We start from the raw sequence: 21,171 nt of genomic DNA, 5'->3' as shown, positions 1-21,171 counted from the left end.
GGGGAGGGTCAGAGGGGGAAGCAGACTCCCTGCCGAGCAGGGAGCCCGATGCGGGACTCGATCCCGGGATTCCGGGATCATGACCTGAGCCGAAGGCAGTCGCCTAACCGACTGAGCCACCCAGGCGCCCTCTGTTTCTGTTTTGATAGGGATTGCATTAAATCTATAGGTTGCTCTGGGTAGTATGGACATTTTAACAATACCACTCCTACTCTATGCAGGTGTGCTGCTGGAGCATTTATATAAATTATCTTTTTAAATTCTATATCAATCCTATTGTGGATCAAGTTATCCTAATTTTAGAGACCCACAAGTACAGAGGAGAGCTAACATTTTTTGTACATTAATTTTGTATCTTATAACTTCACTGAATTTATTACTTTTAATAGTTTTCTAGTAGAGTCTTTGGTTTTCTACGTATAGTATCATGTCATGTGCAAATAGTGACAGTTCTACTTCTTTCTTACCAATTTGGATATGTTTTATTTCTTCCTCTTGTCAGATTGCTTGGGACTAGGACTTCTAGGACTATGTTGAATAAAAGTGGTGAGTGGACATCCTTGTCTTATTCCTGATCTTAGAGAAAAAGTTCTCCATTTTCACCAGTGAGTATGATGTTAGCTGTGGGCTTGTCATATATGGCAATTATGTTATTAATTATTATGTTGAGGTATGTTCCCTCTAAACCCACTTTGTTGAGAGCTTTTTATCTTTAATGGATGTTGAATTTTGTCAAATGCTTTTTCTGCATCTATTGAGATGATTGTATGATTTTTATCTTTCATTTTGTTAATGTGGTGTATCATGTTGATTGATTTGTGAATATTGGACCATTCTTGCATCCCTGGAATAAATCCCATTAGATCATGGTGAATGATCCTTTTAATGTGTTGTTGAATGTGGTTTGCTAATATTTTGTTGAGGATTTTTGCATTTGTGTTCATTGGAGATAGCTTGTACTTTTCTTACGTGAGGCCTTTGTCCAGTTTTGGCATCAGAGTAATGCTGGCCTTGTAGAATGTATTTGGAAGCTTTCCTTCCTCTTCTATTTTTTGAAATAGTTTGAGGAGAATAGGTATTAACTCTTCCTTAATTGTTTGGTGGGATTCATCTGTGAATCTGTCTGGTCCAGGACTTTTGTTTGTAGGACTTTTCTGATTACTGGTTCAATTTTGTTAGTAATAACAGGTCTGTTCAGATTTTCTGTTTGTTCCTGATTCAATTTTGGAAGATTGTCGATTTCTAGGAATTTATCCATTTCTTGTAGAATGTATTTGGAAGCTTTCCTTCCTCTTCCATTTTTTGAAATAGTTTGAGGAGAATAGGTATTAACTCTTCTTTAATTGTTTGGTGGGATTCACCTGTTAATCTGGCTATTACCACCAGTATTACCATAACTTCTGAGAGCCAGGTACCCTCTGCTGTGACGAATGGCACAACTATCACCCAAGTGTAGGAAAAAGGGTGCTTCAAATCTCATGCTAATTATTCCATGAGCTACTAGTCACCCAGGCTGAAACCCACGCCAAGGAGCCATGGGGAAAGCAATGTTCATCTTTAACACTGGTTTCCAAACTTGGGTCCCAGGACTCTTGTATACTCGAACATATTACTGAGGACTCCAAAGAACCTTTGTTTAAGTAGGCTGCAGCTACTGATACTCACAACATTAAAAATCAAAAGATAAATTTTAGCAATATGTATTTATCTATTTAAAAGTTTAATATCAAGGGGGGGAATCGGAGGGAGAGATGAACCATTAGAGACTATGGACTCTGAGAAACAAACAGGGTTTTAGAGGGGAGGGGGAGGGGGGATTGGTTAGCCCGGTGATGGGTATTAAGGAGGGCACGTACTGCATGGAGCACAGGGTGTTATATGAAAACAATGGATCGTGGAACACTACATCAAAAACTAATGATGTATTGTATGGTGACTAACATAATATAATAAAATTAAAGAATAAATAAATAAATAATAAAAGTTTAACATCAAACTCACTACATGTTACAATATATGCCATAATTTTATTTGAAAACAGATTTCCATGAAAAATAATTAGTGAAAAGTATGTCATTGTTTTACATATTTGCAACTGTCTTTAATGTTTGGGTTAGTAGAATGCAGTTCCCTTCTCATTTCTGCTTCTTCATTCAATCTGTTGCTTTTCGTTGCTTTTGTTGAGGTCTTTGAGGAAAATAAGCCTCATGGATGTATATAGTTGAAAATGTTACATAGTTGAGGGGAATTTTAATAGTCTTTCAGATAACTATGGGTATTCTTCTTTGATACTACACCACAACTTGACAAGCCATAATTTTTTAAATGTTACTTGCAATGTGGAATCTGAAAGCATGTCAATGAATTTTTTGCACCCTGTTACATTAAAGTATTTTAAATGGATCTGGCACTCCTACATGATTTTTGTAACACCAGGCATTGGAAATTTGGAAAACAATGGTTCACTATGCATATCTTAACAATATTAACACATTTCACTCTCCAATATAAAAAGTCAAATTTATTATTTTATCACCAGTGATCTCATCAAGCTCAGTGGTTATGTTTTCCAAAATTTTAATTTTTGTTTGAAAGCTCAAAAATTTTATCATTGATAACAAATTATATTATTTGATTTCCTTGAAGTGATGGGCTCCCTGTTCATTTTTGAAACAATGTCTGCCAAATAAGTAAGCCTGAATAACCATAGCTTGTTAGCTATCTTGTCGAGTAAAAACAATGTTCCAGGGGAAAAAGTGGCTAATTGCTTTTTCTTAAGACAACCATCATACTTCAGTACAGCAGAAGTTCATAATGCATTCTCCTCATTTTGTCACATAGAATATTTAAGTAACTTGTGTTCAAAGATTGAGGTGTTTTTTTCAAAGATTGAAGTTTAATAACATTAGTGATTTTTACTGTTGCAAGAGGGACTTTCTTAAGTCAAACTTCTTTCCTCTGAGTTTGATGTCACTGCCTTGATTTGTACCAAGACCACAGTATTTTTATCCACCATAACTTTTGCACCATCAGTGAAAGTATTAACCCAGCGGAAAGGGCAAATGTCTTAGTGTTATTGTTTTGAACCCATAGAGCTCCTCTGCAAAGATCTTGGGGACTCCCTGGGGTCTGCAGACCACACTTTGAGAAACTCTGATCTATAAAATGATGTTAATGTGTAATACCCGTGCTACTGTAGGGACGGTAGCAAAGAAAACTTCAGCCCTCGGCTCACAAACTTCCTCTCTATTCCAATTCCTTCCATCACCCCGGGAAGCCCCACCAGCCCCATAAATGAGCTATCCAACTCTTGCCCCTCAATTACTCCTTTTCCTCACCTCCAGGGACTTTTTCATCACTCTACCATCCTCTATGGTCACATCCTGGTCCTTCTCACTCTCTGAAACAGCTTCTCCTCCAAATCATTAATTCGTGAGTCATCTGTGAATAGTTATTTGGGGGCTCTTCTACTTCTGTTGTTATATGCTCAAGGATTCCCAATGCACTTTTATTTGGACTTCTTTGGGGCTTTTACTCTCTTGACACCTAAGTTTTCTATCAATAATATTCCCTCTATTTTCATTTCCCTTTATAACTAGTTTTGATTCCATGATCTATCATTTTAAAATCATAATCATGTCCTAAATTTCTAGACTCCACTCTTCCCTTAATCATGCCTACCTATAAAATCCAATCCTGAACGAATCCAACTATCTACCACTTTACCTGGTTAACTCCTAGGTATCTTTCAATGTCATCCTAAACACCATTTCTCCAGGAAATATTTTTCCTCCCCTCATCTGGTTTGGTCAATCTCTGCACATCTTCTCAACACTTAATTATCACACTTGTAATATTTGTCTAATTTCTGTCTTCACCAGATTGTAAGCTCTGTGAAGGCAGATCTGTCTGTATGTTTGTTTACTATACCTATCATGCTGTCAGACCCAAGGAAAGTGTTCAGCAATATTTAGGAAAGGAAAAAAAAAAGAATGAAGGGAGGAAAGCAGGGAGGGTGATGGACAAAAAGAGAAGAGGGGAGGAAAGGGGGGAGAGAGGGAGAGGAAGGAAGGAAAGAAAAGAAGGGAAAGAATGAAACCAATTTACAGAAAAAAGAATGGCATCGTTTAGAGACTTACTTGAACCTAATTTCTGGTTAGAAGCTAATTAATTAATTCTGGTAACTAGATATTGAAATAGCTCAAGATTCTGTCTATATGTCATTTTTCTGATAGATTGTCCTAATAATAAAAGTTTGAAGTATAGGAACATGGAGAAAGACAGGGTTCTAATCATCAAAAGGTGGGTAGAAGGTACATGATGAAGGTTTGGGAACAGAAAATGACTCCAGGATTATTTTTGCATCTCACTATGGAATTGACAAGATAGTGTCAATGTAAGCCCACAGAGACTGCATTATGATGTCAAAGTGAAAGGAAACAGTATTAATGGATGGAAGTGAAAACCTAGACAGAGCAGTGCTGTGTTGCTGTAGCTTTAAAAGCTTTGTGACATGATGTCTAGACAGAAGCACACATAGTAATCCTATCATTGAAGAAAGAGTACAGAAAGTACACAAGGACCATTCATTAAGTCATTACAGGGCTCCAACCTTTTAGCCAATATCAATATGTCCAGCATTTTCTCGTATCATTCCAATGAATCTTTAAATGTAGTTTATTTTTTGCTTATTATAAAAGCAATACATCCTCTTTAAAGAGAACATAAAAGAAAAAAAATGCCTCCAACCTTCCCACCATTAATATTTTGTTTTATTTCCTTTCGCTCCATTTTCATAATATAATTGAGGTCATACTGAGTATTATATTTTATGTCCTGATTTTCCACTTAATACCATAGCAGAAATGTAAACTATTTATGATGGCTACACATGGTTCCACTCGTCTAACATCAAAAAATTAGATTATTGAGCACCCAGTCTTTCCATATTCTAAGTTCTTTCCTGAAGATACAGCCTGTAGAATGGGATGGCTGGGCTGAAGGATACGGGTGATTTTAAGGCTTATGACACCTATGGCCAAATGGCTTTCCAGAAAAATTGTATCATTTCTTTTTTCATTTATTTAGGAAACCATGGATAAATTTGTGATCTAGTAAATCATGGAAAATAGTTTTAAAGCATCTCCAAAGAATAAAAAATAAGAAAAGCATCTCCTAGCTGCTGAGACTCTACTCAAGCAATAACACATTTAATACAGAGCACTGAGAGTCGGGAGTCTTTGATTACAATTTTTAGTTTACATCTACTTTGTTATGCTACAGTGAGCAAGTTTCTTTACCTAATTGGCTTTTAGGGTTTTTTTGTCTACAGAATCGCCACAAGTCAATATAGTACTATGGCAGGATTTCTCAAAGTGTGCTCTGTGGAGTACTCAACCTGGGGTTGTGAAGGAAGAGAAGAAAACTTACATGGTCAAATTTGGATAAATTGCATACAACATGCTACTCTTGGAAATTTAAAATGCAACATATTAAAGGCCCTGAGAAGTCCTGCATTCTAATTTACACAACCCAGCATTTTCCCAAATTTTTGAACACATCATTTCTTGTTTCATGCAACATCTGTAAGATCATGTAACACAGTTGAGGGCATGCTCATATAACACAAAGTGGTTTGGAGTCCACCAAACATGCATTGAAATGCAGTTTCTGCTACCTACTGAACTTTGATTTCCTTATAAGTGAAAAACAGGATAATAATAACTTGTGAGACTGTTTTGAATATGGGCTAAGATCATGTATGTAAAGCCCCAAGCACAAGCCTGACGTACATGTCAGTTCCTTCTCTCTAACCTTCTCAACCCCATGCACACTCATCAAAACTCTCCACCTTCATCAAAAAGGTATTGAATGCCTATGCTGTATAGGGGTGGATTAGTGAGATGCTACCCATTTGACTTTTTAAATAGGGTGGCCCAGAGGGCAAAGGGCCTACAACTTGGAGTTGAACATGCAACCTGTGAGTCAAATGCTTGACCCCCGCATGTGGCTACCTCAGCAATTGAGATCACAAAATAATAAATTGGCTAGAAGGTTAGAAGGCCTAACCCTGATTATTGCCAAAGGATCATCCTAATAAGTTGGCTCAGCTTATATTTAAGACTGACTGTCACTAATTATATCACCTTGAGGCAGATCCATTCAGTTATTACGTGGAAATTATGTCATGAAACTGAGGTATTTTAAATTGACTTTGAAAGTTGACTGAGTCTCCGGTGACCTCCATGATGTTAAATCCAGTGGGAAGTTTTCTGACTTGGTCTCACTTCCTTCTGTTAGCCATTGTTCCCTTCTTGAAATCGGTCTGTCTTGGACAGCTTCAGCACTACACTTCCTGGCTCCCTCCCGACCTCTGTGGCCAGTTCTTTTTGAATTCTCTACAAACTAGAATGCCTCAGGGTGCAGTACTGCCTTTCTTTTCTCTTTCTGCTTCTCTCACTCTTAGGAAGGTGAGATCCATTTCCTGGGCTTCCCATGACTCTATGCTGATGCCTCCTCACTTTAGGTCTTCAACCTAGACCACTCCTCTTAAATCCTGTTTTCTTTATCCAACTGCGCCATTTTAGATCTCCCCCAGGTCAGTGCCTCTGAGGCACGGCAAACTTTTAATGGCCCCAAAATGCGGTTGCTCAAGACAGATACCTGGCTGCGGTCTTTAATTCCTTCTTTCCCCTCACCCCCATATCTAGTCCTTTGGAAATTTCTGTCATTTTACTTTCAAGATATATGTCAAATATCTTCCCTTCCACCTACCTCTACTGCTACAACTCTCATTTAAGGCGCTATTATCTCTCACCCAGAGCGTTGCTGTGGCCTCCTGTGGGAGCTCCCACTGCAGCTTTCACCCATTGCTTCTCTGCACAGCCACCAGAATGAATTTTTTTTATTAGAAATCAGATAATCCCTACCCGCCCCCCCCCACCCCGCCCTTTATAAGACCCTCCAGTGTTTTTTGGCTGGTTGGTTGGTTGGTTGGTAGTACACATAGACTGAAGTCCAAATTCCTCATCATGATGCCAAGGTCCCCTGTGATCTGGTCTCTGCCCACCTTTTTGACATCCTCTTAGGGCACAATACCCTACTCTCATGCTGTTCCCATCCTTCAGGGCCAGGAGCATGATGGGCCATTTCCCACTGGATCTTCGCACAGGTTGATCTCTCCATTCTCCCTTGTTCTTCACCTGGCTTCTCCTTACCATCCTACATCTCTCAGCTTAAATGCCACCTCTAGAGAAAACCCACCAGCCAGCCTGTCTTTAGATTGCTCTAATATCCTCCGTCAAAAGGCCCTATTTGTTTCCTCCATAGTACTTATCACAGTTTTTTTACTGTAATGTTTTGTTTACATGTTTATGGACTCTATCACTACACTGTAAATTCCTTAAGGGTAGGAACATTATCTGTTTAGTTCACCACCAACACCTAGCATACTTAGAGTATATACTGAATGAATAAATGAACAAATGAACGAATGGATGGATGAAATGAACAAATGAAAAGTATCTACCGTGTGCTGGGTACACAGAGAATTCCACACAGAACTTCTAGTTCTAAGCATGTGCCAGGCTTTCCTGCAGTATGTTTGCATAATGCTGTTTCCTTCACATCAAGTAATCACACCTCGTTCATCTGGCTGAAACGTCCCAGTTCAGTTAAGCCTCTCTTCCTCTAGATAGCTTTCTTTGACCTGCCTGCCCTATGTTAACACCATGCCATATACATAGAACTGCTCATACTTTATCTCCATCCCTACACTGCACATTCTACCAGGCAGAGGTCACGACTATATTGTTCACCATTGCAGCCTAGTGCTAAGTGTGGTACTTTGCCTATGGTAGGAACTCAGTACAAATGTTGGGTATAAATATATTATCTCGTTCACTTTTATATTATTTCATTTAAATTTTATAAGAATGCTGTGGGGTGGGAATTATTACACCCATTTTATAGGTAAGTAAAACAGATTCATGGGGAGATGAAATAAACTTGCTTAAAGTTAGATAGATAGTAAAATGGCAAAGCAAGGATTTAAATGAAGGCTGTTTGACACTAAAACGTATGCATTGTTTTAGCATTCCAAGATACACTATGCAGGATTTCTGACAAAAGGGAAAGAGAGTAATAAGATTAATATTCTAAAGGCTTACCATGTGCCATTTTTGTGCTAAGTACTTTGTATGAACTCGCCTAACTCCTGAGAAACACTCAGTGAAATATGTGTCTCTGTTTTATAGATGATAAAGTTGAGTCTTAGTTTAACTTCCCCAAATTCTGGAGCCACTAAGTGGTGAAGCCAGGATTTAAACACAGGTTGATCTCACTCCAAAGCCAATACCCAATGCCACTTGAAGTATAGCTAATGATTAGTTACCCTGAACAAAAATGTCCACATTCACAGGATTCACTTCTGAGTCATATCCACTACTCTGGATATGAGTCCACTACTGACTGTTCATATTAGTTAAAAATTCACGTAGCTTGAATACATACTGATTTCCAGTTATCTGGACAACTTTTGAAAATAGTCACATGGCTCTAGCCCTGGATACTTTGTAAAACACACTCTGATGCCTCTGAAATAAATAAAATAGAGAAGGATCATGATTTAAGCTTCTCAGGGTCTGCTACCTCTGTGTCCTATTTAATAATACAGAGAAACAAACCTTTATGGTCATCCTCCATGTTTGAGGTTCTCACTCATGTTTCCATCAGTCCCTCTAAAGGAATTTTGTTCATTTTCCATCAATGGAAATTTTTGGTTGAAAATGTTGTATTTGCACTACTTATCAAAATGTGTGCTTAGTTTTTGGGGAAAAAAAAACATTTTTTTTTTTCTGGTGGGTGAGGGTAGCAGGAATGGTGGAGATAACAGTGATACAGCAATTAGAAGACCTGACTGTTCCACTAGATGGCCGAGTGATTTAGAACCTGTCAGACTGCTTTGTCTCCTCTCTGGCCCTCAATCAGGGGATAATAATTACAACAATCTTAGAGGGACACAATGAGGATTAATTGGCCAGTATTCTTAAAATGCCTGGCAGAGAGGCCTGGTTGTTATATAATATGCCCCTTTCTCTCTCTCTCTCTTTCTGGGGCTCAGGTTCTTTGCCTGCCACATGAGTGGATGGATTAAACCATATGCTGTCTGTGTCAGTCCTAATTCCAAAGATCTGTGATACAGAAAGGATGGAAGCAGCAGACAAGAACTTTGGAAGAGTTATTGCACATATATCCAAGTATGTAAGGAGAATCATTAACATGATGATAAGTGGAAGATGTAAAAGAATACCAAATGAAACTTTTAAAGCTGAAAATCATTACAACAGAAATGAAAAATTCATTGAACAGGTTAACAACAGATTAAATACTGCAGAAGAAAAGATTAGCAAACCTGAAGGTACAGTGACAGAAGCTATCCAAAATGGAACAAAAAGATAAAAAGACTGCCAACAACAACAACAAAAAAAAAGAGCAGAGCCTCAGTGGACTGTGGGATATCAAGCAGTCTGACCTATCTACAATTATACTATCAGAAGGAAAAGAGATTATGGGGCAGAGAAACATTTAAATTAATAATGGTGAAATTTTTTTTCCAAATTTGGTGAGAACTATAAACCTACAGAACCATACCAAAGTGCATCATAATCAAATTGCTGAAAATCAGTAATAAAGAGAAAATCGTAAAAGTAGTCAATTTTTTTAAAATGACATATTACACAAAGAGGAAAGCAGATTTTTCCTCAGAGACTATGCAAGCCAAAGATAATGGAATGAATCTTTAAAGTGATGTGGCAGGAAAAGAAATAACTCACTTAGAACTTTATATTTAACAAAGGTATCCTTCAAAATAAAGGCAAAATAAAGACTTTTTCAGACCACTAGAAAATGGAGAATTCATCACCAGAAGTCATTCTGCATTGCAAGAAATGTCAAAGGAAGTTACTCAGTGAGAATAAAAATGATATCAAAAATGATATCATTATTGGAAAGTAGGCTGTGATAAATTAATGGCATATATTGTAAATCTAAGAACAATAACAACAGCAACAAGAAAGAAGAATAGCTAATAAATCATTTGGAATTAGAAAAAATATTAAATCTAAAAGATAAAAACCAGAAATAAAGAGCAAATGGGACAAGTAAAAAACAAAAAGGTGATAAACAAATGCAAAGTTATCAGTAATTACATTTTATATAAATGGTATAAATACTGTGATTAAAAGACGGAGATTGTTAGACTAGACACTAAAGCAAAATTCATCTATGTGCTATCTTCATGAAGCATACTTTAAAGTATGAAGAATCAGATAAGTCAAAATAAAGTATTGGAAAAAACTCACCATGCAAACAATAATCAAAAGAAAGCAAGAATGGTTATGTTAATAATAGACTGCAGAACAAAAACAATTCCTATGGATAATGAAAGCCTTTCATAATGATAAGGAGGCAAGTCATCAAGAAGACATAATAATTCTAAATATAGATAGATGATACATAGATAGATGATAGATAACAGAGTTTGAAAACACATGAAGCAAAAACTGAAGGAACTGAAAGGAGAAATAGACAAATCCACAAATACAGCTGGAGATGGCAACATCCCTCCCTCAGTAATAAATAGAACAAGGAGATGAAAACTTGAGCAATATTAACAACCAGCTTGATTTAATGACTTAGCACTACACCCAACAACACAGAAATACACACTTTTGAGTGCACATGATATATTCACTAAGAGATCATATTCTTTATCATAAAACAATCTCAATAAATTAGAAGAACTGAAAATTGTTTAAACTTTTTAAAGCAGCACACATGCTAAAATGTATTATTTATATAAAATACGTGATGGAGAGCCATTGATATTTGAGGCTGGATATTACAACTGATTTTCATCATCATTATTTTATTTTTTTAAAGATTTATTTATATATTTTTTTGTCAGAGAGAGAGAGTGCGCAAGCAGGGGGTGCGGCAGGCAGAGGGAGAAGCAGACTCCCCGTTGAGCAAGGAGCCCGATGCGGGGCTTGATCCCACACCCTGGGATCATGACCTGAGCTGAAGGCAGATGCTTAACTGACTGAGCCACCCAGGCATCCCTCATCACCATTATTTTTAAATGTTTTTCTCAATCCCATGTTTCTATTAAGAGTTTATATATAATAAGCAAATGGTAAAAAAGAGCTTATAAAAATAAAAATGTACCAAAAATTTTAAAAATTAAAACAAATTTAAAAATTAAAGTGTACCGGGCACCTGGGTGGCTCAGTTGGTTAAGCGACTGCCTTCGGCTCAGGTCATGATCCTGGAGTCCTGGGATCGAGTCCCACATCGGGCTCCCTGCTCGGCGGGGAGTCTGCTTCTCCCTCTGACCCTCCTCCCTCTCATGCTCATTGTCTCTCATTCTCTCTGTCTCAAATAAATAAATAAAATCTTTTAAAAAAAATTAAAAAAAAAAATTAAAGTGTACCAATAAAAATGTATATCATCTGTCTTTCTCACTGTTAGGTTTCATGTAAGATTTTATTTGGGGCAAAAAGAGTGCCACTGTTAAATTCTGTATATGTTTGAAATCACTGACCAAACTTGACGATCCATGCCAATTGACACACTATACATTTGTTCTATCTAATTTTTGTCAACCATCAGAGAGAATGGAAAGACCAAAATATGACAATAACAATCCCACAAAACCACTGGCAGTAGCTTCCACTGAATGCTTACTAAGTACCAGGCATTGTCCTAAGTACTTTCATCCGTTTGTTTCTCTGAATTTCCTCCCATTTTACAACTCAGAACACTTACGTAACTTGCCTGAGATCACACCAATAGTAAATGCCAGGGCCATAATTTGAACCCAGTAAAATTATTTCACCATGTGGTCTTCCATTTTCAAGGCCAGGGTCAGATAAACTGGCATTAGATACAAAGACCTCATGATTTCCTACTTCAGCACTTTGTTAAGTATTTAATTGGCTCTCTTTTGCCTTGACTTCAAATTTGCCTCTTCACTGGTCTGTCTTATTTGATAAGTTCATCAAACATCAAGACTCTTTGTTCATTTTCAAAAAGGATTACAATGATAAGCTTTTATAATTAAGAGTATCTCAGTAGAGATTTCTTTTACCACCGTTCTCGTGCCTTTATCTTCTAATTATTAGAGGTGAATTTTCTGATTTTTCAAAAGTGAATTTGCTTTAAATACAAGTTGCAAATTAACTGCTTGTAAAAATGCCTTTCCCCCTTCTGAACTGTTATGTAAAGGAAATCTCTCTTGCTCTAGCAATAATGATTCAAAATTAAATCACTCAACAAGAACTTGAATAAAATAGCTCAACTTAATATCTTCAGTGTTTGGGAAACAAGGACTGCTTTCACATTACCCCAAAGCTAAAATAAGGGGCTGTTTAAGCACCATGACATACTTGATGTTAAGATATAAAAACCTGAAGCCAGGTTGGACCGTTCAAGGAAATGAAATGGGTAAAATTGCAATGTACATATGAAAATATCACTTTCAGTCTTTACCCTACAGCAAAAGGTAAACTCATTTTAAGAATGAAATGACCCAGGGCGCCTGGGTGGCTCAGTTGGTTAAGCGACTGCCTTCGGCTCAGGTCATGATCCTGGAGTCCCTGGATCGAGTCCCGCATCGGGCTCCCTGCTCTGCAGGGAGTCTGCTTCTCCCTCCGACCCTCCCCCCTCTCATGTGCTCTCTCTCATTCTCTCTCTCTCAAATAAATAAAGTCTTTAAAAAAAAAGAATGAAATGACCCAGCATCTCTACAGTCTCTTGCCTTTCCCAAGATGATGTTATTAACATTACCTAATTGTATCCTCCCTCAAACACTATGAGATGGGAATTTGCAAGATTTACAAACAGATAAGTGGAGGTTAGCTGTCCAACATTACTCAAGAGAATTATTATTTATTAAACTGAGTATACTTTATATCTAGGACTTATTTCATATTTATTAGCTCTTATAGATGAGGCATTATTATTCTCATTTCCAACTAGGGAACCTGAAGCTCAAAGAGATTAAGTGGTCCACTCCAGATTACCCAACTCTTGAGTATTAGATCTGTGATTTGTATACAGGTCCATCTGACTCCAAGGGCATGCTCTTTTCACTGTCCTGCAGTCCTTCACTGGATTGGTAATAACACAAAAGGGGTCACATTCCATCCTAAAATAACCTGTTGCAAACAGGAAAGTGCCTTAGCTCCCCATTAGGTGATCCCTATGTGCAAATTTTGCAGATTTATGGCCAACTCACCAGTTCACCTTCTCCTGAATGGTTACCCCAGGCTGACAAGTCATCAAAGACAAGATGAAGAAAGCAGCAGCAAACATCTCATCCACCCTATATTACTTAGAACGAATAAAATTATTCAGAGAGTTGGAGTTAAAGATGTCTTCAGGCTGGGACCTGTAAGATCAATTTAATGTTTGGAACTAACAGAACTCACTCAGCTCTCATTGAGATGTGGTTAATTAGTGACAAGGGTTATTGATTAGCCAAACACCCTAAAATTTCAGACACCAAAGGCCACTGTCCTTCAGACCTTTTGAAAAGTAATATCCATATGGTTGAGGAAAGGAGGATTTGAAGCCAATACCAGTCTGGGAAAGAGAACTTATTTTCAGAATGAGGCAAAGCCAAATCAAGAGACAGTTGCAGAATTCATTCAATCTTTCTGAGTGGCTCTCAGAACTTCTGAAGTCAGATCGATTTGCTTTGTAAGACTGAAACAGGGCTAATACTGGTGTATCAGCTTCGTCATAAACAGCCGCCCAAATGTAGAAAATGTTAATAGTTACATAAAGGTTCGACAATGTATTGCCAAACATCTGGAGCCTGAGAGCTGTGGTAAATGAATGGACTTTCCGCTTTTCATCCAGACATTAGATATCATTAAGACCCAGCATATTTGTGTTTTGAGGGGACCAGATGTCTTCCGTAGACATCTCCAGAAGCATTCTCTAGAATTATAGTGACAGCTACACATCTGCACCGATGATATCATACCTACATACATTCTCTTACTCTTCCAGATATATTCATAAATTAATTAAGTAAGTAGAGACAGAGAGACAGGAATAACTGAACATGGGGCAGGCATGTCATATGTCTTATTTTCCTGAATCCTCACAAGTCAATGAGATAGAAATGATTAATTTCATTTTGCAGTTGAAGAAATGGAGGTTCAGAGAAGTTAAGTAACTTGCCCAAAGGATGTACAGCCGTCTTGATCTCTTTGGGAATATTTAGTTTCTCTCATTAGCAAGATTAGCCAGTAATATCATTATTCATCTCAAATAAAGTTATGAAAAATTTTGATGACCAACTTGTATGCTTAAGAAATGTGTGTCTGATTTAAATGTGGAGATTTTAATAAGACACCCAGTTGTTACTGCCTCTGTTTTTCAGACATTTAAGCAAACATTTGACAGAAGTGGAGACTGATTCTGGGTCCTAAAAAAACCCTGAAGTCCCTGATTTCTGTGTCTCTCTCCCATGTGTGGAGGAATTTAGACTTCTAATTTTATAGACAATGGGGGAGCCACTGAAGGTTTCTGAGCAGGAGACTTAGATTGTCAGGAGCTGTTTTCTTAATGATGAGTCCAGTGGTAATGCACAGGCAGATCTGGTCTGAGGAGAAAAACAGAGGCCTACTAGGAGTCTAACAGTGGTCTCAACTAGGAGTGATTTTGCCCTTGAGAGGACATTTGTTAACGTCCAGAGACATTTATGGTTGTCACAGCTTTGGAGGTTGTGCTCCTGGCATCCAGTGGGTGTTAAACATCCTACAAAGCATGGGACAGCACCCCCTGTCCCCAACAAGGAATTATCTGGCTCCAAATGTCAATAGTGTCAAAGTTGGGAAACACTACCCCACAAAAAGCTACTGCTCTCCCCTGATGCCTAGGATTCTGGTGAATTGATTTTCTTCTTTTTACATATAGATAATATCATCTTCCTTCCCAGACCAGCTCCTTCTTGAGATTTCCCTGATGCCTTTTCTCCTCACCCAAGACGTTAGTGGCCTTCAGGAATCCTCCTTAACCTCTGCTCACCTCTCTCACTCTCCAACCCCCAACATGGTCCCCTAAATTCTGTCATCTTTCCTCTGTAATGCTTTCCCTTCAAAGTTTCTCTCCTTCATTATTACCTTTGGATCCATTTCAGAGGCCGATCACGATAGACTCCTAGTGGGCGTCTGTTTTTCTCCTCAGACCAGACCTGCCTGTGCATTACCACTGGATTCATCGTCAAGAAAACAGCTCCTGTCAACCTAAGTCTCCTGCTCAGAAACCTTCAGTGGCTCCCTCATTGTCTATAAAATTGGAAGTCCAAATTCCTCCGCACATGGGTCCAAAGCCGTATTTGCAACCTTCATCAACCACCAACCTCAAATTATCCCTGACATTCTAGGCTAGGTTCTCCTGACCTTCCTCATACTTTCTCATTGCCGTGACTTTGCCCATGCTGGACCCTTACCTGGACTACCTTTATCCATCCTCTTCTACCCTTCCGGCAAGTGTCTTCTCAAATAGCATGTCCATCATGGATCCTTGGTTGACGGTCCCATCTGGAAGGTATCTCCATGTTATCTTTGAACCTTGCAAATACATACCAGAACTTTTCAGTTTTGACTCATACTATGTTTTTCTAGGGGCATGGGATACATCTCAGTAAAAAAATTTCTCTAGGGTAAATCCTGTGTCTGATTTTCTCTGTAATCACCCATATCACTTAACACTGAATCTTTAATAAGAAATAGTATTTGATTGAGTGAATCTGTAAGCGAGTCAACTAAAGATAGTTTACTATTCATAATACTTTCAAGTGTATTTTCTCATTTAATCTTCAAAATAATCTTGTGAGATAAATATTATCCTCAAGAGAATCTTGACAGAGAGACAGTGATTAAGAGGGAAAATGGAAACAAGGTAGATAGAGTACCAAGCCCTGTACCTGCCACTTTACATGTTTTTTTTTATAATCTTTTTCAATCTATTTAATCTTCACAGTGATCTCACAAGGCCAGTAGACATGGTGCTATTTCGAAAATGAGGATATTGAGTTCAGCCTGCAATCACACAGCTGGTGAGTCTCAAAGTCATGGATTGATAATCTGTTCAACTTCAAAACCTGAGACCTTTTGTGGTCTGGTCACATGACTACCAAGTGGCATATCAGGACAGGGCCTGGGTCTCCTACCTGTGGGTCTTGTTCTCTGTCCATTATGCCTTAGCTCTGAGAATGACTATCATTTCCCAAGACAAAGAAAGAAGCTAGAGTGAATGGAGGGGTAATCACAGAATAGAAGCAAGAGAGAAGCTAAGTCAAATGGGATCATGTCATGCCTCTATGACTCTGTGTGTGTGTGTGTGTGTGTGTATGTGTTGGGCAGGACACTCATCTGTTTTCAGCCAAAATGTTCTAAGATGAATGGGAAACACCAAAAAATTGTTAGGTTTGCATATGTGGATTTCACCTTAATTGCAGTGTTCTGTTATCAAAGATAGATAGTTGTAAAATACCATGCAGAAGAGACAGCAAGATGGCAATTTATTTTGAAGATGCATTGCTTGTCTTGGGGAAACACTTTCCACTATCTTGATCAGCCTGTGAGTTACAGCCTCAGAGTGGCACCTGTCCTGCATTGGCCCAGACTGACATCCAGGTCAGTGCTCTTTGAAAAACCTTTGAAGCTCTGCACCTCGTTCCCCCGTGCTAGGCCCGCAGCTTGCCCAGTGCACACAGATCAAAACTCTGCACACCTAATGCAATTGGAGACAATTTGCTGGAATGGAAAGAACACAGTTGTAGGTCAGAAAGTGCCACTGATCAGTTATTGTCACCCAGCCTCAATTTCTTCATCTGTAAAATGGATAAAATGATACCTATCAGGCTTGTATTGCAGAATAGAAGACTGAAGAAGGAAATCTAGCCTCAACTGGGAATTCTGAATAGCTGCGGCTCATGTATGTTAGCAGTGCTGCTGCTTCTCTCTGCTTCTCCTCCCGAGTATCTGTCTCCTCTCATAGACATGGGCTCCTTCACCTAAGTACCAGTAAAGGGGGAAAGTGGAAGAAAGGAGGGTCCTGACAAGGAGAAGAATGGAGAAGGATAGAAGGTGGGACGTTCCCATTCAAGTGCCCAGGGCTGATTCTGAGGCCTTCTGCAGGGAGGGCCAGGTGACACTGTGGTAGAAGGACCCGCTTCCGCATCTCTGCCCAGGCTCATGTACCATGCCAGCAGCTCAAAGGTTGAAAACTTGGGGAGCACCTCAGAATAGCAACTTTAGCTTGGAAATGCCCAATCTTGAGATGGCCAGAAGCAAACGAAGCTTCTCTAAGCAGTTTACTGGTTGACAATCCACGTGGATGGCAGAGCAGACAGTTTTGTGAGTTTGTTTGAGGTGTGTCTCCAGAAGCAAGTGTGTGTGTGTGTGTGTGTGTGTGTGTGTGTGGTGATGATGATGATGATCTGCTCCCTCGCTGGAGAAACCTACAAAATATTCAACACAACACCAGGCACAACGTCTGCAGACAGTCAGTGAGCACCCCCAGTCCACTGGTTAGCCTTCCCCCACCTCCTCTCTCAACACTTTGTGAGACTGAATGTCTGTGATATTTGTTTCCCCTCCTGTTCCTTTCATCAGGCCAGGCCAGGGCTGCAGCCAGCAGATGGTGATGGTGGGTTTTCAGCTGGAAATGAAGTAGGGCTGGTTTAAGTAATTGATCTCAATCAGAGGCTTCATAAGGGATGGGCTAATGCATGCCTACTGCTTCCCACTTCATGTTGAAGCTCTGCATTTGCATTTAAGGGGTGGGATGAGAAGGAGCCAGCTTCTGGCTCATTAGCATAGAAATGCAAGATCTTTTCTCAAAGAAGGCATTGAGCATTGGAAGCAGCTCAGGCCAAATCTGGGTGGTCCTTTGGGAAATTCCTATTGGAATTTGGCTGCAATAAAGACCAGAGTCCATTTTACACCTGAGCAAGTTCTCCAGGCTTCATCCATGGATCCACTGTCTTTTCTGCCTTGCCTCCCCCCACAGCATGGTGAAATCTGCACCTCACCCCGGTTCCCACAGCACCCTGGCCGCAGCTCCCTCTCTGAAAGACCACCAACTTGGTGCTTTGGGGTTTATCCCACTTGTGATCTCTGGGAAGGCTTGAAGACAGGGCTGTGTTGGCCCAGAGTCTGTGTGCACCAGATGTAAGAGTCTGTGAATGGAGCTAGCTTTCCACAGCCAGGCCGACTCCACGTGCCCCATGAGCAGGCAATAAGGGACTGCAGTGTGTGCACAGATATTATTAAAAAAGAAAGCAGCACACTGAGAGATCCTGATACTTTCTATCTCCCACTACACTGGGAGATTCAGGGGGACAGGGGCTGGTTTTAAATGACTTGTACCCCGGGGCTGGCACTTAGTAGGTACTCCATACTTGGGTTTTATGAAGCCCAGTAGGAAAACTGCAGCTTTCAAGTACAACATACCTGGATTGAAGTCCAAGTACCACCATTAATCAACTGTGCAACTTTGAACACTCTGACATAATTACCCCTCCTGTATAATGGGTTTGATGGATTCATATATACAAATATAACAAATACATATGTTGCACATACATCCTACCTAACAAATACTCATTATGGATGCTGTTTCTCTTTGTAATCCCCTCGCTTCCTGCCCTCTCTGTCATGGCCTGTGCCCTATAATCACTGTCCCGGGGCCATTCAGGAGCTTGCTCTCAGCTGGTGCTCATGGCGCCATCTGAGGAAATGGTAATGGAGAGAGGATCACTGAGAGACTGATGCAGTAGACATGTGTGTGCCATTTTCCTATATATCTTAGGCATCTTTATGCTATCCAGCCACAGGTATTTACTGCTTAAGTGATGCTTCTTAAAGACATTGTGGTCTCTCAGCCTCAAATCAACAGTGACCCAGTGGATTGGTCAGTCGGAACAGAAGCGCTGGGAGGCTGACCACGCCCATCTTGTTCACCATTACATAACAAAGTATAGCTGCACATTATAAGCGATCACGGATTGCATTGGCTCCATTGGGGGCTGGGGTTAGGTACAGTGCCCAGCACTAAACACCCAGAGATGAAGAGAACACAGTCCCCGCCATCACAGTGCACGCCCCAGAGCAAGTGCCATGGAGATCTGCAGGGACCAAACTGGGAACATCCAGAACAGCTGCTTCCTGTGGTTTGGGCTTTGAAGGAGGCAGGCAGGCAGATAGAAGTGTCTGTAGACAGAGGAAGGAAGGGCATTCTAGACAGAGGAAACAGCATGAGCAAAACCATGAAGATGCCAAAGGGACACGGCCAGTTTGGGGACCAGCTAGCTACCTAGTGGGCAAAAGGATAGACAAAGGCCATATCAAAGGGCTTCTTCTTCTTCTTCTTTTTTTTTTTTGCCAAGACTAAGATTTCGATTCATTCCATTGCTAAGGATGTGGAGGAGCTACTGAACAAACTGAGGCAGCAGAGCCCCATGATCAGCCTGTACTTTGCACTCTGGGGGACACACGGAGGATGGAGAGGAAGCAGAGAAACCAGCTTGGAAATAGACTCCCAGGCACTGGAACTCCACACACCGGGCACGCGAGGGGAAACGCTGGGGGACAAAAGGGAACAGTGGGAATCCAGAAGCTCCCGAGTCAGGCCTCGGATCCGTGTGCTGGCCTCTACAGGATCACACCTGCATGACCTTGGGACAGTCACTTGACTTCTCTGGACCCTCAGTGTCCATGCCTGAGGGCTAGCTCATCTCTACTGCCTCCTCCAGGCTGAAATCGTATGCACGGAGAGCCCCGATCTAAGACGCTCCCCCTCGAACTGCAGGACTAGGCAACAAATAGATATCTATTTCCAAACCAGTCAAGTCTCTCTTAATACTTTTATTCAGGACTTGTCTTCCCATGAGACACTCCGGGCTGTCAGTCTGTAATTAGACTTTCTCCTGCTCATAAAGCCAGGCTGTGTGGAGCGAGAGACGGAGCCGGATTAACCCACTGTAAACAAATGTGGTCAGTCTCCTTCTCGCCAGTCTCGGTTCCAGTTGAGTGGATTTCTGCAGCTCCTGGGTGAATGTTAATGCCTCCTACGTACACGGTTGCAAGAAAAGAATCACGCGTGCCTCCCTTTCTCGTGAATGCTTCTCCAGCATCCCTGTGACGTGGCATGGGGCACTGGGGGTAGGCGGCAGTGCAAAGAACCTAAAAAAGCCTGAGGCAGGAGATGGGCACCTCGGTTTCAAGGGAAGCTCAGCCACTAATTTTCTTTGTAACCTTGCAAAAGTCACTTCAGCTCTCTGAGCCTCAGGTATCTCAACTGTAAAATGAGGCTGAGAACACCTGCCTCGCAGGCCTGCTGGAAAGAGTAATTGAGATAATGTACATGAGAGCTTTTGGTAAAGCTCTGCAGGCAAGGGGCCAGTGTCAAGGATGACAGGCTCAGCTTTCCAGCGCAAAGGGGCAAGGAGTCGGGGTAGATACAGAGCACGCGGGAGGGCCAGGTTCCAAATTCTCATCAGCATCCGAGTCCTAGAGGACGGGGGTGGGGGGACAGATCCGATGCCCCCTTGAACTGCCCTCTGATGAAAATTGTCCTGAAATCAGAAGCAGGTTTTCCCTCTATGGGAGTAGAAGAAAGAGTGCTAATGTTTATGAGCATTTGTGCTCTTCTCGTAATCTTGACGGTAGCTTTAGCTGAGAATTCTTATACCCACTCCAAAGATGAGGAGGCTGAGACCAGAAGAAGGAGATGGGAGGGAGAGAGGATTTGAGGCCAAGTTGCTCTGACATTTAGTCTGCCTAGGCTCCCTGTTTCTCAAATTATAAGCAGATTAGAATCAGCTTTAAATGGGGGACAACAGATACGTTGTAGGCTATTAAGAACACAAATGAAATATTTGGGGGGGCACTACTAATATTTTCATAGGGCATCAAGGAGGATGAGTCCATGTCATGAACCATAAGCATCATGAAGGCAGAGGCTGTGCTCACTGCAATATCCCAGCACCAGGAACACTGCCTGGAACAGAGCAGGCACTCTGTAAATACTTGTCAAATGTATGCACCACCCCTATGAGACTTACCGCTGTCCCCTTGGCTTTTCTGGCTG

At 40.4% G+C, this 21,171-nt stretch overlaps 1 protein-coding gene across 2 annotated transcripts in view; it reads right to left on the bottom strand.

The window, feature by feature from the left end:
• The window catches only part of C8A (complement C8 alpha chain), a 62,475-nt gene extending 49,013 nt beyond the window's left edge, over positions 1–13,462 (bottom strand). The window contains exon 1 of one of the 2 annotated variants that reach the window (XM_006737906.3): positions 13,298–13,462. In XM_006737906.3, coding sequence (XP_006737969.2) covers positions 13,298–13,374 — 77 coding nt within the window. In that variant the 5' untranslated portion in view covers positions 13,375–13,462. The remainder of the gene's footprint in view (positions 1–13,297) is intronic. The other variant, XM_031033065.2, reaches the window with a different exon arrangement.
• Between the last annotated feature and the right edge of the window lie 7,709 nt (positions 13,463–21,171).

This window comes from Leptonychotes weddellii, chromosome 4, assembly GCF_054177405.1.
Source record: "Leptonychotes weddellii isolate Sample4059 chromosome 4, ASM5417740v2, whole genome shotgun sequence".
Lineage (NCBI taxonomy): Eukaryota > Metazoa > Chordata > Mammalia > Carnivora > Phocidae > Leptonychotes > Leptonychotes weddellii.
The sequence above is the reverse complement of the archived record's forward strand: the minus strand, read 5'-3'. Positions and strand labels throughout refer to the sequence as shown.